This window comes from Callithrix jacchus, chromosome 5 (genome assembly GCF_049354715.1).
Source record: "Callithrix jacchus isolate 240 chromosome 5, calJac240_pri, whole genome shotgun sequence".
Taxonomy (NCBI): Eukaryota; Metazoa; Chordata; class Mammalia; order Primates; family Cebidae; genus Callithrix; species Callithrix jacchus.
In genome coordinates, this window is record NC_133506.1 from 40323607 (window position 1) to 40340266 (window position 16660).

The window sequence follows — 16660 nt, forward strand, 5'->3', positions numbered from 1 at the left end:
ATGCTCGCAACTTAGTCTCCTCTCGCACGCGGGTGGCTGAAGCAGAGTTGGGCGCTCTGCGTTTCTAGAACGCTGTGGATGACTCAGGGAAGGATGCCGGCCCCGCTCTCAGGGAGTTTATGTCCTAGTGGGTCCTAGTGGGGCCCCACAGGCCATTAACTGATAAGCAAACGAAGACGCTAATTTCGTGTGATTAGTGCCTTAAGGAAAACAAAACAGAATAATACAACAGAAAGTGACCACGGGAAGGCCTTTCTCAGGGGGTAATAATTGAGCTGAGACCAGGCAAGATTTAGGGAATGCTGGTCCAGCCAGAAGGATGGTAAGTGCAGAGGTTCCAACGCTAGAAAGTACCTGGCACCTATAGTCTATGTTTATTTAATAAATTAATGCACAGGTAGATTGATGGTGTCAAAGTCAACATGTAGAGGTGAATCTCTCGAGTTTAAATGTTTTATTTGGGAATCAAGAATTGCAACTCAGGGCTTACACACAGACCGAGTTGTCTTTGGTGTGTCAGAAGAACAAAGAGAAGGCTTGGAGATTTTATAGAACAGAAATGTTACGTATTATTCTTCAAGGAAGTTTACTGGCACTAGTAAAGTGGGGGTTTAAAGTGGGGGTTTACCAGCTCCTTGGAGGGCTGGCAAGCTTTGATTGGTAAGTGATGGTGGTGGATAAAACTCAGGATGGTAACAGGCTGTTTCAGTAGCTATTAGATAAAACTGGTTTGAGGTTACAGCAGGCACTTTTAGCAGCCAGGCTTGCAAAAAATAACTTTTTTGGAACAATGTTATATGCCCTGAGTATTTGTTCCCCTGGCTTTTCAATTCTTAGTTGACAGAATTGTCAGGACAAGATTGACTCAGTTTGTATGATCAAGGTTCCGAACGGATGAAGATCTTTCACGGAGGGTGACTTCAGTTTATCTCCAGCCTCATCTGACGTTTCTGTGTCCCACGCATTGCTGTCTACGCATACCAAGTTCTTGCTTCCTAGCCTTTGCTTGTTATCTCGTTCTCCTGCAATGTTTTTTCTAAATACTTTTACTCCTGCCTAATCCTGAATTAACTTATAACATTCAACTCAAACATCATCTTCTCTGAAAGCCCTTCCTGATTCTAGACTCCTCTCCACCCCACACTGTGCTCCCTTTGCTCCCTATTGGTCCCTAGCTTTATCCCTAACTTTGCATTTGTCACCTTTTGATTGTTAGTTTGTAGTTTTTCTAAAACTGTGAGGTCTTTAATCGCAGGAAGTGGGTCCTTTTTATCTTTGTTAATCCAAGACCTAATAGGGTCTGGCATCCAATAAAATCATTGATTGACAAAGACCTAGTCTCTACCTTCAGGAATTCAGTTATAATGATCTGCATACACTTAACTCCACCAGAGTATAAGCTTTCTGAGGGTTGGATGACTTCCATCTGAACTGCTTCCCCTTGCTCCCACCCCCCACCAAGGATGAACCCTGACGGTGGTGGGAAAACTAGGTGAAGCCTGTACTCTGGCTGGCTACTCAGTGACTTCCATCTTTGCTTCCAGGAGGCTGAATTTTGCCTGAGACTCTCCCAGGCTGGGGAAGTGAATCAGGATTGCTCTAAGCCAATGAGAAAAATGCTACTTTCTTCTGCCAGTTGTTCATCAAGGGATGCACATGTGACCCTGATCTGGGCAATGAGATAAAAGGGAATCTGCTAGGTCCTCATGGGAAAAGTTTCCTTCCCTATAAGAGAGAGGTAGTGGATCAAGCAGCCTTTCTTGCTCTCTTTCTGCTTTGGGTAGTGCTGGGTAAGGATGTGATATCTGGAGATGTGGTGGCCATTTTGTGACTGTGAGGCAATAAACGCAAGTGTGAAAAGCCAACATGCTGAATAGGATGGGAGGGGACAAATGAAATAGATATTGTTGAGTTACTGAATCAACTCTGGAACTGCTGACTTCTTGACTTTTAATAATAAAGGCAGGGTGTGGTGGCTCACACCTGTCATCCCAGCTCTTTGGGAGGCCAAGGCAGGTGGATCACTTGGGGTCAGGAGTTCGAGACCAACCTGGCCAACATGCGGAAACCCTGTCTCTACTAAAAATACAAAAATTAGCTGGGCGTGGTGGCACACACCTGTAATCCTGGCTACTCAGGAGGCTAAGGCAAGAGAATCACTTGAATCCAGGAGGTGGAAGTTGCAGTGAGCCAAGATCACATTGCTGCACTCCAGCCTGGGCAACACAGTGAGACTGTCTCAAAACAAACAGTAAATGCCATGGTACTTTAAGCCAACATTTAGATGTTTTCACTTGCTTGCAGCTGAGTATTTCCTGAGTGGTTTATCAGATAAGCATAGCTGTGGCAAATTTTATTTACCAAAAATGGCCCCAATAATATTTCTGGTTCCCCAAGCTCTTCCAGACCCCTTGCCACTGCCCTATGAGGAGGTAGAGTCTACATCCCTTCTCCTTGAAACTGGACAGGCCTTTGTGGCCCCCTTCCACAGTGGTAATGACATTAAGTATCTTCCAAAGCCATGCCACTAAAAGGCACCACAGCATCATCTTGGCTCTCCCTCAAGAACATATTTTAGAACCCAGGCTTTATTGGCTGGGTGTGGTGGCTCACGCCTGTAATCCCAGCACTTTGGGAGGCTGAGGCGGCAGATCATGAGGTCAGGAGTTCAAGACCAGACTGGCCAACGTGGTGGAACCCCATCTCTACTAAAAAATACAAAAATTAGCTGGGCATGGTGGTTCATTCCTGTAATCCCAGCTACTTGGGAGGCTGAGGTAGAAGAATTGCTTGAAGTGGGACCAGGAGGCAGAGGTTGCAGTGAGCTGAGATTGCATCATTGCACTCCAGCCTGGGCTACAGAGCGAGACTCCATCTCAAAAAAAAAATAACTCAAGCTTTATTTTGTGAGGAAGCTCAAGAAAAGTGGAGCTGCCCTCAGCCCTCAGACCCAAGTGAGCTCCCAGTCAACAGCCAGCACCACCCTGTCAGCGGTGTGAGATGCATTTGGGGCAGGGCCGATTGATCCTGATTGACACCATAAGCAGAGAGGAGCCTTCCTGTTGAGCCGTGCTCAAATGGTAGATTTCTGAGAAGAAAAAAAGATTATTGTTCTGTGCCAATGAACTTTGGGGTGGTTTCTTGCACAGCAGTCAATACCTGGAAATCCCTTCCTGCAGTGCTTCCCATAAATGCCAGGACCGATAAAACAGTACTGAAATAATTTGAAGGAGGGACAGATGAGAGAGTCAGGGAAGGAACAGGGGAACAGAGACCTAAGTCTTCTAGGAAGAGGTGTCTTTTTTTAAAAACAGCTTTATTGAGATGTAACTCACATATGTTCACCCACTGAAAGAGTACAATCCAATGCCTTTTGGTATATTCAGAGTTGTAGAACAATTACCACAACCAATTTTAGAACATTTTCATCACTCCAAAATGAAATCTCACACCTTTTAATTAGTCCCTCCAATTTATCTATGCTTCTTTCCCCCAGGCCATAGGCAGCCGCTAATCCACCACAGGCTCTAAAGATCTGCCTATTCTGAACATCTCCAAACCTTCTAAAGTGATGCCATTAAAAGGCACTATAGCAAAGAGCATCATGCAACTTGCATCACACTGAGGGGCCTGGCACAGAAGTGGTGGTGGCATCACGCAGGGCCTGATCCATGGGGTCCAGGGTGACCATGTGGGTCATACAAATGGCATTACATAATATGTCATGCCTGGCTAATTTTTTTGTAGAAAAGCGGTTTCGCCACATTGCCCAGGCTGATCTTGAACTCCTGGGCTCAAGCAATCCTCCTGCCTTGGCCTCCAAAAGTGCTCAGATTACAGATGCACGCCATCACACCCAGTCCCTTGAATACTTGAAGGCAAATACATGGCAAATGATTAATTAATGTTGCTTATTTTATCCTGTTTTGGGCACATGGGATGCCATCCCTGGGTGGCCCTGAAGGGTGGGTGCTCAGGTGTTAAGTTCTGTAGATGGAATATCCCTGGGAAAGGCAAGGCAATTAAAAACAGTGAGAGGTTGCTCTGGTTAAGTTTTCTCCTGTAACTTTCCCCAGGGGTCAACTGGGTAGAATCTGCCATTTTCCTAATATTCATTGATGGTAGTGGCATTCAGAAGCGCAATAGCTGAAGCGAGAACTCACAGTGGAGAGAAAGGTCTGTCTCTCAGGCCCCAGAAGAGGTTAAACATCTGTGGATGTCCAGTTTGGTAGTGCAGGCCCTGAAATCAGACCAACCTGGGTTTAAATCCCCAAACCTATACTCTAAGCTATGTGACCTTGGGCTAGATACTTCACCTCTCTGGCCTTATGAAATAGGAATAATAATAATACCTCTAGGTTGTTAGGAGTATTAAATGAGGTAAGGCACTGAAAACGTGTAGGCACTGTGTTAAATCATTAAATAAATAAAAATGGGGATGACCTTATAGGCTTGACATGGGGGATTAAATGAGATAATATATAAAGGCAAATACATGGCAAATGCTTAATTAATGTTGCTTATTTTTATGTCTGCAAACTGACGTAAAGGGGAGGCCTTTAAGAAAAACAGTGGGGCAATTTGCACGTTGATGCTCTGTAACAAATCCGAGGAGAGAATGTGCAGGGGGCCCGTTGGGACCAGAGTTCAACCAAGTAAGCGGCAGGAAACCACAAATGCCTCCAGGGGTTCTGGGGCAGCACCGCCTCACCAAAATCATACAGAACTTGGTTTGCTAAGAATCGTCAGCTCTTCTCATGGACGCGCTTCATGTATCTTTGTCGGTGAATTGGGGCCCAGGACCCAGGTAGAAGTGCATCGTGTACCGACTATTTCGTGCGCTCCAGTATCGCAGGAAGACAGCGTCGCCGACACCCTAGATACCACCGGACAACGCCGGGAGGCGCCTTTACCACTAGGCGGTTCCGGGTCCGCGCCCGACCGCGCCACTTGACTCGCGCCCCGAACCACGTGATCAGGGCCGTGGCTCCGCCCCGCTCCCGCGGCGCGCTCCGCTTCCGGTAGGGGCGGAAAGCGGAAGTGTGGGTGGGTCTGCAGGGCGGGCATAGGGAGGTCCGCGGGGAGGATGGAGCAGTGAGCGGGTCTGGGCGGCTGCCGGCAGCGCCATGGAGACGGTACAGCTGAGGAATCCGCCGCGCCGGTGAGGGGCCACTAGCTAAGAGGACAGGCAAGGGGGCGGGGGAAGAAAAGGCGGGAACTGGTTGCGGGGAGACACCTGTGTGGGAGTCCCCGGAGCGAAGCGACCCAGCTGATGGGGCACCTGCTGAGTGGGGGGGACGTCTGGTGGGTGAGGGTCCGGGCGAGGGGAGCATCTGCTAAGGGGATAGACTTGGGACCGGTGAGAGGGAACACTCGCTGCGGGGAGACTCTGCTGAGGAACGTGGGGACAAGTTAGGGAGAGTACCTGCTGAGGCCGGGCCACTCTGGGGAAGGCTGTCCACGGAGGTAACGGGGAGAATACCGAAGCAGGGTGAGAACCTGTGAGGGGTCTTTTTAAGGGGGCAGATCGAGAACTGGCCGAGAGGAAGGCCGGGTGGACTTTCTAAGGGTCCCAAGTCCCACTTGAGGGGTGCAGTTTTGGGGATCTGTGGAGAGGAACAGCTTTGCGCCTAAGCCTGAAGGCATGCGAAGAGAGTTTGAGGGTCTAGCAAGGGAGGGGAGGGTGGAGGGCAGCATTTGAGAGGATGCTGTTGGTGGTGACTCCACTGTAGGATGGCATCTTTTATTACTGATGTTCAGAGTGTCTTTCTGATGGTCTTCACGTTCTCCTCAGCCCTTCAGAACCTGACATTGGGAGGTAGGTGAGGAAATAAGAGGATATTTTCGAGATGGGCAGACCGAGGTCCAGAAGAGTTGGGAAACGTGTTTCCTTCTTTATTCCGGGTCACTGAACCCGGCCAGACTGTGCCCTTTTCAGACCTCAGTTGTTTTGTGTATATCAGCGCCAGATCCTAGTGGTACCTGGAATTGCTTTAGGTCAAGATCAGGATGGTGGCTGATCCTAGAAAATCTGAACTCCTGGATTTCCCCTCTGGACATTTCGGGTCGTTTACCACTCTGCCACATCTGAAGAAAAGTAGGGAGTAGAGACAGAAGGAGTCATGCTTCTCTGAGGTGCAGTGTGGTTACTTCTGTTTCATAGAGACGTCTGACTTCCTGCAGCAGAATGAACTGTAAAGAAGGAAGTGTTTAGGGTGTGGAAGTGCAGGACAACCGAGAGGTGAAGAGAAGGGATTGACTATCTGGACAGCACTCTTGGGGGTTGTTCGAGCTTAGGGGTGTTTGAAGTGCACAAACATTGCAGAAGGCAAATAGGTGGTTGGGATGGGCTTCGGATTCACCCTAGCTTAGTGTGCTGAGACTGTAGTAGTAATGGTTAATTACACTCATATTGCACTTACCAGGTGCCAGGCACTCTTCTAAGTGCTTTCCATGTCTCCTACTGAAGCATATGAAATTGCTGATATTTGACCATTTTTGAACCATAAAATGGTAACTTCATATGGTTCAATTTATTGACTCATTTGAACCTCACAACAATCCTGTGCGGTAGATATTCCTATATGTCTGTTTTACAGATGATAAAACTGAGATACAGACAGGGTAGTGATTTGCTTAGAGAAGTCATAGCGAGTAAGAGGCAGAGCTAGGATTTTAATATCTGTGGGGTCTGGTCCAAAGTCCATGCTTTTAACTGCCTCACTCTGATCCCTCTCTGAAAGTACCCCTGTTTCACAGGTCTCTGTGTATGTTAGCAAATATTTGCTATAGTACCACAGTGATCCAGTTACAAATGCACACTGGTTATGTTTCTTTCTGAACTATGTTTGTTCTTTCTCCTTGGTTTCTTTCTCTGAGGCCTTGTTTTAATTGAAAAGGGGATTAGGAATCTGAGTTTTGTTTCCCCCTTTGACTTGTGTTACATAATCTTGGGCAAAGGACTAAACTTTCTTGGCATGCTCATTCCTGTACCTTTTGGATTTAAAAAAAATGTATTAAAAGTGCAAGAGAAGAGCATTACAGGACTGAGTTCTTAAGTGACTGGTGATTCCCTGCTCATTATAACTAGTAGACTGCCTAATTTGAAGCAGATCAATTTTATTATCATTTCTATCAGTTTTTAGGACATGACAAAGTATCATGGACTGGGTGGTTTAAGCAACAGAAATTTATTTGCACACCTTTCTGAAGGTTAGAGATCTGAAATCAAGGCATTGTCAGAGTTGTTTCTTTTGAGGCCTTTGCTTGACTCGTAGATGGCTATGTCTCCATGTTCTTCCCTCTGTACTTGTCTGTGTCCTAATCTCCTCTTATAGGAACACTAGTCATACTGGATTAGGGCATGCCCATATGACCTCATTTTATCTTAATTACCTCTTTAAAGGCCTTATCTTCAAATACAGTCACATCCTGAAGTGGTGGGTGATAGGACTTCAACATATGAATTGGGTTAAGCTGGGGACACAGTTTTATTATCATTAAAAATTTTGTCAGCTTATCATATATATTTGTTGTAATCCATATCAAATTCTGTGTGGAAAAAGAGATAGTTATACATAAAATGAACTTTATGGGAGTTCTGAAATGGGAGAAAGCTTTGAGAATTAGCCAAACCTATGACTACTTCATAGACACCATTACTTGTATTTGGAAAGATGTTGGTGTCTTTCAGAAATTCAGATGGCATGTGTTTCCAACAACCCCAGTGCAGGAAATGCCTTTTGTGTTCATGAGTTTGACATTTGTATGTATGTGATTAAGTGAATGATGACAGATTGGTGTCTCATATAGGAATTCATAATTTTAAAAAGTGAGTTGTTATTAGATAATGGTATAGTGGAAGGTGTAGAGTGCATTCCTGGGATGCTGGCCATCTACATGGCCATCTGACTTAGGAGAGGAGCATCCACCAGTATTTGGTCCATGAATGTTTTGTTGACCAGGCTTGTTCATTTATGAGCAAGTTGGAGACTGTCTAGGACCTGAGGAAGTCCCAGGTAAGAGAACTGCGTTATCAGAGTCAGACTATTTTGGTAATAGTGTTTGTTCTGTAAGAGTCATGGTATAAAATATCATTATGAGTCACTTACCAAAATATTTTTTATAGAAATCTTATTTGTTGATAATTTAGTAATATTTTTAGGTGAAATTCTGTTTTATTGTGGTAATTCACAAAGATTGCTGATGACATTCTTGATTCTTTTTTTTTTGAGACGGAGTCTTACTCTGTCGCCAGGCTGGAGTGCAGTGGTGCAATCTCGGCTCACTGCAACCTCCGCCTGGGTTCAAGCGATTCTTCCGCCTCAGCCTCCCAAGTAGCTGGGACCACAGGCACGTGCCACCACACCCGGCTAATTTTTGTATTTTTAGTAGAGACGGGGTTTCACCATGGTCAGGATGTTCTCGATCTCTTGACCTCGTGATCCGCCCGCCTCGGCCTCCCAAAGTCCTGGGATTACAGGCATGAGCCACCGCGCCCGGCCAAAATTCTCGATTCCTATCATTAACATTTGTGAATCCATTTAGCAAATATATTTTGACCACTGCTTGGTTATCAGGCACCAGAGATGTAATAGTGCCTTAAGTTCAAGTTGTTTTTAATAGCTCCAGATCAAAAACAAGCAAAAATCCACATAGGTTGTTTCAAAGACGTATCTGAGCAGTCATATAAAGTTTGTCTGTCAAAGTATTATCAGAGGCTTGCAGCTGTCTCTCTCATGGCAGTGGCAATTTCCTTTGTTATGTGGTCCCTGAAGTAGTTGAAATAGTGAGTTTTGCATTTTGTAAACCACAGAGAGTCAACACTTCAAAGAAACATATTTGATCTTTCTTTATATAAGCTGTTTATAAAACTTCAATTATACTTGAGAAATGAGGTATTGTCCATTGTTACAATTCAGGGCTTTACCAAAAAAACCCCTGGCATATGAGATGTTCATTATGACTTCTGAGTTTATAGAAGTTTCAGTTCTGAAGTTTAAGAGGAGTTTCACTTCATTTCTTTTCATTTTGAAGGTAGGAGATTTTATGATGTCATTGGTATTTAATTTTTAGGACCTTTTGATTTTCAAAGGTCACTGTGCTCATTTTGTTTTGTTTGTATCAAGTTAAGGCAGTTTGACTTGGAGTGGTTCTCCATTTCTCTAGTACATAGTCCTTGATATTCATAAACTTCTGTAAGATTGGCCTTTCGAGATCAGCGTTTATTTGTAGATACACTTGATGTGGTCAGGATTCTTGTTGGTTTGTTTTAATTTTTATCTTCTGATTTTAACCTGTTTTATTTAGGAAGGTACGTGTTTGTGTGTATGTGTGTGTGTGTGTGTGGTGTGTGTGTATGTGTGTGTGTGTATTTGTTTTAAGTCTTTTCTTGTCATAATTGATATTATCCAGCAATATCAATTATATTATAGTCTAAATCTTTTTTCTACAAAGAAGTCTCCAGTGCGACTACTTCCATATTTCACCATTTCCTGAGCTCTCTATTCTTTGTTATTCTTTGTAGTTTCAGGAAGCCATTGTGTAGAGTACACACACACATATTTCTTGGCAAGTTCCTTCTTTAAGCTCATTAATGATTTTCAGAGATCTCAGTGTTTTTAAAAAAGTGTCAATTTACAACACCCCATGTTTGTTATGGTTGTCTAGCATAGAGAAATCTGAACTATCTGGAAGTTGTGAGCAGCTAACTACCTTTGATTTTTGAGACTAGTCAAAGGTATGTGTCTACTCATGGGAGGATTTTTGTGAGACTGTTTGAAACTCTCAGCTGCCTACTGATTTTCCACTTTTGATCAAGTCTAAATGTACACATTCCCCTTTCTGTTTCTGTGATACCTATAGAATTTATGTGTTTTGACAAAATTACAAAAAAATTTGCTAATGGGAGAGCAAAGGTTTCCTATGTCTTCCTTAGTCTCCAGTCCAATTCATAGTTATGTTTCAATTTGTGGTTACCTTACATTAAATACTTTTTCTGAAGAAATAGTTTTATCATTTTAATTCATGAAATCTCAAGATTTAAGTAGATTTTGAAGGATACATCGAATGCTTGAATCTATAGCATTTCGGCCACATGACAATTCTTCTTCTTCTTCTTTTTTTTTGAGACAGTCAGTCTCTCTCTGTCATCCAGACTGGAGTACAGTAGCATAATCTTGGCTCACTGCAACCTTCGCCTCCCAGGTTCAATTGATTCTTTTGCCTCAGCCTCCTGAGTAGCTGAGATTACAGGTGTGTGTCACCAGGTCCAGCTGAGTTTTGTATTTTCAGTAGAGAAAGGGTTTCACTATATTGGCCAGGCTGGTCTTGAATTCCCTGACCTCAAGTGATCCACCTGCCTCGGCCTCCCAAAGTGCTGGGATTACAGGAGTGAGCCACCATGCCCGGCCCACATAACAATTCATTTTCTGTTTACATTTTCCAGTAGTGGGGACCTAGGGACCCCTTAAGGCAGTCCAAACCATTATGTAGGACAACTTTTATTGTTAGAAAATTCTTACACAACTTGAACTAAAGATTGACTCTTGGCATCCCTCCATATGCTGGTCCTGATTTTGCTTATCAGAGTGACCCAGAACAAGTGTCATCTTTTAGAACAGTCTCTCAGGCTAGGTGTGATGGCTCATGCCTGTAATCCTAGTGCTTTGGGAGGCCGAGGTGAGAACATTGCTTGAGGCCAGAAGTTCGAGACCAGTGTAGGCATAAGAGCAAGACTCGATTTCTACAAAAAAGAAAAAAAATTAGCCAGGCATAGTGTTAGGAGCCTGTAGTCCCAGCTACTTGGGAGGCTGAGGCACGAGGATTGCTTGAGCTCAGGAATTTGAGGTTACAGTGAGCTGTGCACTGCTGCACCTCAGGCTGGACAACAGTGAAACCCTGTTTCTTTTCTTTTCTTTTTTTTTTTTTTTGAGACGGAGTTTCGCTCTTGTTACCCAGGCTGGAGTGCAATGGTGCGATCTTGGCTCACCGCAACCTCCGCCTCCTGGGTTCAGGCAATTCTCCCGCCTCAGCCTCCCGAGTAGCTGGGATTACAGGCACGTGCCACCATGCCCAGCTAATTTTTTGTATTTTTAGTAGAGACGGGGTTTCGCCATATTGACCAGGATGGTCTCGATCTCTTGACCTCGTAATCCAGGCTTGAGCCACCGCGCCCTGCCAGAACCCTGTTTCTTAAAAAGTCTTACTAGTGAAGACTGTGTAGAGAAATTCTTGGGATGCTAATTATAAAATAAATCATATATTTTATGTTCTAGTTGCTAGCAAATAAAATATATTTTGTGTTTATGTTTCTTCTTTCACAGGCAGCTGAAAAAATTGGATGAAGATAGTTTAACCAAACAACCAGAAGAAGTGTTTGACGTTTTAGAGAAACTTGGAGAAGGGTGAGTGTAAAGAAACTGTGGTAAGCCACTGGGTCCCAGTCTTTTTTCTGCCCCAGAATCAGAAGGATATGAACCTTTCGGCACGGCTCTAGAAGGGGTGGAAGGTAAATTTACAGCTTGTGATGTCCTTTTTCATTTACCCCAATCACTATTATAGACAGATTTAGTGATTCCCGGTCTTTTTAATACAAAGACTTTCTATTGTGTTCTCTTTTGTAGAATCTGTGGTCTGTATGATTTTATCTTCTTAACAGATAGCACTAGTTCGATTATAATTCTATCAGAAATTTGTTTATTTGCTGCTCATAATTTCTGATTGGTATGCAATAACTGTTTCAATGAAAATCAGTGGAATTTAGCATTTTAATATTTGCATCTTTGTGAAATATAATAAAGAAATCAAGGACTAGTACCACCTCCGCAGCTACTTAGGAGATCCACAATCCCGGGTTGGGAGCCAGTGGATTTCTTGAAACACAGATTTGTTAATGAGTTTATAAAATACTGATGAGTGATATTAGTAATGTGCAGTGACCATCATTGACTTTCATGATACAATAAAGTTACATAATTTTTATACTTTTATATGTCCTTTTAATTCAATCCTGTGTATTTATTCCTTCTTTTGTAATGACTAGGAAATTAAAATGTTAAGGACATCATTTCTTAAGTTTTTCTTGTTAATATTTGAATAGGTAATGCAATCATATAATTCAAAATTAAAAAAAAAATTAAGATGCATACAATACAAAAAAGATTCCTCCTACCCCTGTCTCTTGGCTACCCAGAAGCACCCAGGGTAGTGGCTTCTTGTGTATTTTTCAGAAACAGGTTATGCATGTGTAAGTGTGTGTGTGTGTGTGTCTGTGTCTATTTTTAATCCCTTGGGAATATTTCTGGTTCAAGGGAAGACCTAACATACTAACTCGTAAAAACAACTACTGACTGATGACTATATGCTCTTTAAAATCATTTCCTTCCCATTCCTATAGTTTTTGGGGTTTAGTATTTTTTATGTTAGGACACAGATTTACAACGTTAAACCCAATCCTGGATTACATGAAGTGATTTTTCATGATTTACCTCCTTGTAAAAAACATTAGTCGTCGTCTTTTTGTAAGTTGGAAAAATACTCTTTGGAATCCAGCAAGAAATCAGACAGAGAAGGGAAGTAAAAGATGACACACCAGCTGTGCTGTGGAAAGACAAGTCCAAGATGAATCTGAAGACTGCCAGTTGACTGGCATTATTAAAGGTATGGGGAAATGACAGTCCCTCTGCATCTGTTGCCTGCCATTTTCAGCTTTAGCTTGGCACCTTTGCTATTTTCCTTAGGCAGCAAGGCAATGGCCTTTAATCTAACAATGCTCATAAGTTATGCTTAGAATAAGATAAAGACTGATAGGCATAATTGACTATGTGACTAACTTATTTCTCTCATTTCTAATAAAATTTGCTCTTACTACTATAACGTGAGGCAGACCTGGGTTAAAATCCTTGCTCTACTGTTTATTGGTCATAATAGACATATGAGTTTGAGCATATTGCTCACTATTTTGGAGGTTCACAATCTTCATCTGTAAATTCCGGATAATAGTATATCGATTCATAGAGTTATGTTGTTACCTGAGGTAACTGGGGTAAAGTATAGTGCTTGTCACAATAATAAATGCTTAGTAAGTGGCAACTATTACTATTCTATTTTTAAATGTATCAGCTGAAGCATTTTTGAGACTGCATCATGTCAAGTATTAAAGTGTATTTAGGTGTTCTTACAGGTAGCTCTGTTTGGGCTGATTGGGTTTGTGGAATGTCAAAGGAAAACTATAGACAGAATATATCAGGGATATAATGTAAACAAAAAAAGCTAATTATGATTTTTTAATTGTGTTTTATTTATTTGTTTATTTATTTATTTTTGTAGAGACGTGGTCTCACTGTGTTGACCAGGCTGGTCTTGAACTCTTGGCCTTAAGTGATTCTCCTGCCTCAGCCTCCCAAAGTGCTCAGATTACAGACATGCGCCACTGCATCTGGACAAATTGCATTTTAGATCTATGGATGTTGTCTGTAAGGAATGTGGACATTTCCCTATGAAGATATCACCAGGGAGAAAACAAAGCTTCAGATCTTTCTTCCCATGCTATCACCTTACTGCTCTTCTAAATGATACCAGATTTCTGGTATTTCTTGGATTTCTGTCATTCTGACTAAATGAACCTAAGCAAGCCTCATTTAACTAGGAATATTTTGAAGGAAGACCTTCACTACACTTCTTTTCCATACGCGTGATGCAATGCTATTCTTAAATTGTTCTGTAGAATGAATGCATTGTGAACTCTCACTGACTTGTATCTTGTGAAATGAGCTCTGGCTAAAGGAACTGTTGGATTCTGGAATCTGCAGTCATTCTGTGTTGTGAGGAAATCATATGGACCTGTGGCAGAGTGGAGCCAAAGCTCCAGACCAGGATGAGTGGAGAGCACTTGGGAAGTGTTTTGAAGTGGAGCCTACCGCTGTTTTTCTTCTCAAAGTTGTACACACTGACTTAGTTTCTATCATAGAAGGATAACAAAAGCATCTTGCCGAAGGTTTCATAAAAAATGAGTGCTGTTGTTAAGACTTGTACCTGGTTAATTTGTCCTCAGATACTGTAGTATTTAATTTTTCTGTATAGATCCTTGCCTTGCATGGCTTATGTAAAACACCTACTTCTCCATTCTCTGCTGTCAGTTGTAATTCATTGAATCATCTCATTTTGTTGTAGGGAATCAAGTTTTAAGGGACTTGCTTGTGAGTGTAGTTGCTGAAATCTTCTAACCCCCCTTCAGATTATTGTAAATACAGTACATAGAATCAAGAATCTGGTTTTTGCTTTTTTTAAATTATAAAAAGTTCTGGGGTACATGTGCAGAATGTGCAGGTTTTTCGTTTCAATTCTTTTTTTTTTTTTTGAGACGGAGTCTTGTTCTCATTGCCCAGGTTGGAGTGCAATGGCATGATCTCGGCTCACTGCAACCTCTGCCTTCTGGATTCAAGCGATTCTTCTGCCTCAGCCTCCCGAGTAGCTGGGATTACAGGCATGCGCTGCCACGCCTGGCTAATTTTGTATGTTTAGTAGAGATAGGGTTTCTCCATGTTGGTCAGGCTGGTCTTGAACTCCTGACCTCCAGGTGGTCCACTTGTCTCTGCTTCAAAAAGTGCTGGGATTACTGGCATGAGCCACCGCACCCGGCCAGGAATCTTAATTTCCTTTGAGCTATTGGAGTTTTCCTTGCTATCCAGGGAGGTTCTGGTCAAGGTTGCTGAATGAGTGTATGCAGAGAACTTTCTTTTTTTTTTTTTTTTTTTTTTTTGAGATGGAGTTTCACTCTTGTTACCCAGGCTGGAGTGCAATGGCACGATCTCGGCTCACCACAACCTCTGCCTCCTGGGTGAAAATTCTTTTAAATATAAGGACATATAGACAGCTATGGACAAGGGATAGGAAGAAATCTAAATAATAAGCGCAGACTAAAGCATGCCTTATCCTCGTCAAAAGATTGCATTTGAGCTTCCTACATGAAGTTGGGGGCTGAATCTCAGCCCTCCATCTGTGAACTAAAGCTGAAATAAATTTGCTTGACCACCATCAGAAAGTGTCATTTGCCTGTGGCCTAGGGAAAAAGTGGATATACTGGTTCGATAATAGGAACTGAGCCTGGATTATATTTAAGTATGGTATCTTGAAGGGCAACATCCCCAAACTCTGAAGATAAGACCTGGTTTAAGTTGTACAGCCCGGACGACTATACTAAGGGAACCATGAAACCATCTGACAGTGAGTGTTGTATAGAGGAAAATCATTCAAGATAAAATGAAATCTATACAAGGAAATCCACTGCCATGAGAAATTCCACAGAATGGGAGAATTCACACTGAAGGAAAAGAAAAATAATGGAGCAGTCTCAAAAGTGATTTAATATGATTATAATTTTCAAAAAGATCAAGGAGGAGATAACATCAGGTTGGTTATTAACATGATTATTAACACATTTGCCCAAAGGCAAATACAATGTTGGGAATCTTGACAATGAAAACTACAACAATTGAAGTTCTAAAAGCCCAATAAATTGGATGAACAGTAAACTAAACAGACTGAAAGAATTTGTGAATTGAAAGATAGAAATGAGACTGATCACAAAATGCAGAAGAGAGAAATACAGTTTTGGAAACCAGGAAGAAAACATAGATTGAGGAGATCTAATACAGTTTCAGTAGGAATTCTAGAAGAAGATCCTAGAAGTGATAGAGGAAATAATCAAAGAATAATGCTGAGAATTTTTCATTTTGAGGAAAGACATGAGCCCTCAGATTGAAGAAGTGTACGAAGTGCCAGATCAACTACTAGTTCTATTACAGTACAACAGTAGACTGTTACGGACAAAGAGGACACCTTAAAAGCTACGGAGAGATTACCCATGGACCATGATAATGAAAGCAGACTTCTCAGCCACATCAGATGTTGGAACACTGCAGTAACAGTGCTGAGGGAAAGTTGTCAAAGAATCTGGTATCCAACCAAACTATCATTCCAGAGTGAAGGTGAAATAAAGACAGTTTCAGACATACCGCAGCTAATATATCAAAAATGCCTTTGGATGGAAGTAACAATACCCAACAAACAGTGGCTAACCAATGGAGACATTAATAACTAAATACGTCTGCGGGTGTGAGAGTCAAGAAGTAGTTAATTGGCTTGATAATGGCTTGACATCTGGGTAATTCTCATAGTCTCAAATGGCTGCATTAGTTTCAAGCATCATCCCTCTCATGGCGTTAACAAAAGAAAGAAAGGGGCAAGTGGAAATGAGCATTCTTGTGTGCTTGTCTCCTACCAGAGAAGAAAGCCTTTCCCAGAAACCCTTCAGCAGAATTATCTTCAAATTTCATTGGCCAGAACTGGGTGACATGTTTGTCACTAGTTCAGTCACTGGCAGAAGGAAATAGGAATTCTGTGATTGGCTTGGACTACCATAGTATATCTCCTGGGACCAAGCACATCACCACCGTTACAAATCAGGGGGTTATTTTAGCAAGGAAGAAGGGACAGTGGTTGGGTCCTTCACACATGCTCAACAGGAGGCTTTCTCTGGCAAAACGTATTTGGTGCCATATTTAAGGATCATTGTACTAGTTTTACAAGAATGACAGCTTCTAATGGAATGGAAATTTTTTCATGTGCTCTGCATAGACTTAAAAAGTTTTATGTTCCT

At 42.3% G+C, this 16660-nt stretch overlaps 1 protein-coding gene across 3 annotated transcripts in view; it reads left to right on the forward strand.

Moving 5' to 3' along the window:
- Window positions 1-284: 284 nt before the first annotated feature.
- The window catches only part of STK4 (serine/threonine kinase 4), a 106871-nt gene continuing 90495 nt past the window's right edge, over window positions 285-16660 (forward strand). For 2 of the 3 annotated variants that reach the window (XM_002747585.7, XM_035298693.3), the window contains exons 1-2: window positions 5062-5161; window positions 11325-11405. In XM_002747585.7, the coding sequence (XP_002747631.1) occupies window positions 5127-5161; window positions 11325-11405 (116 nt within the window). In that variant the 5' untranslated portion in view covers window positions 5062-5126. Of the gene's footprint in view, window positions 323-5061; window positions 5162-11324; window positions 11406-16660 lie in introns of those variants that run through there. The other variant, XM_078371748.1, reaches the window with a different exon arrangement.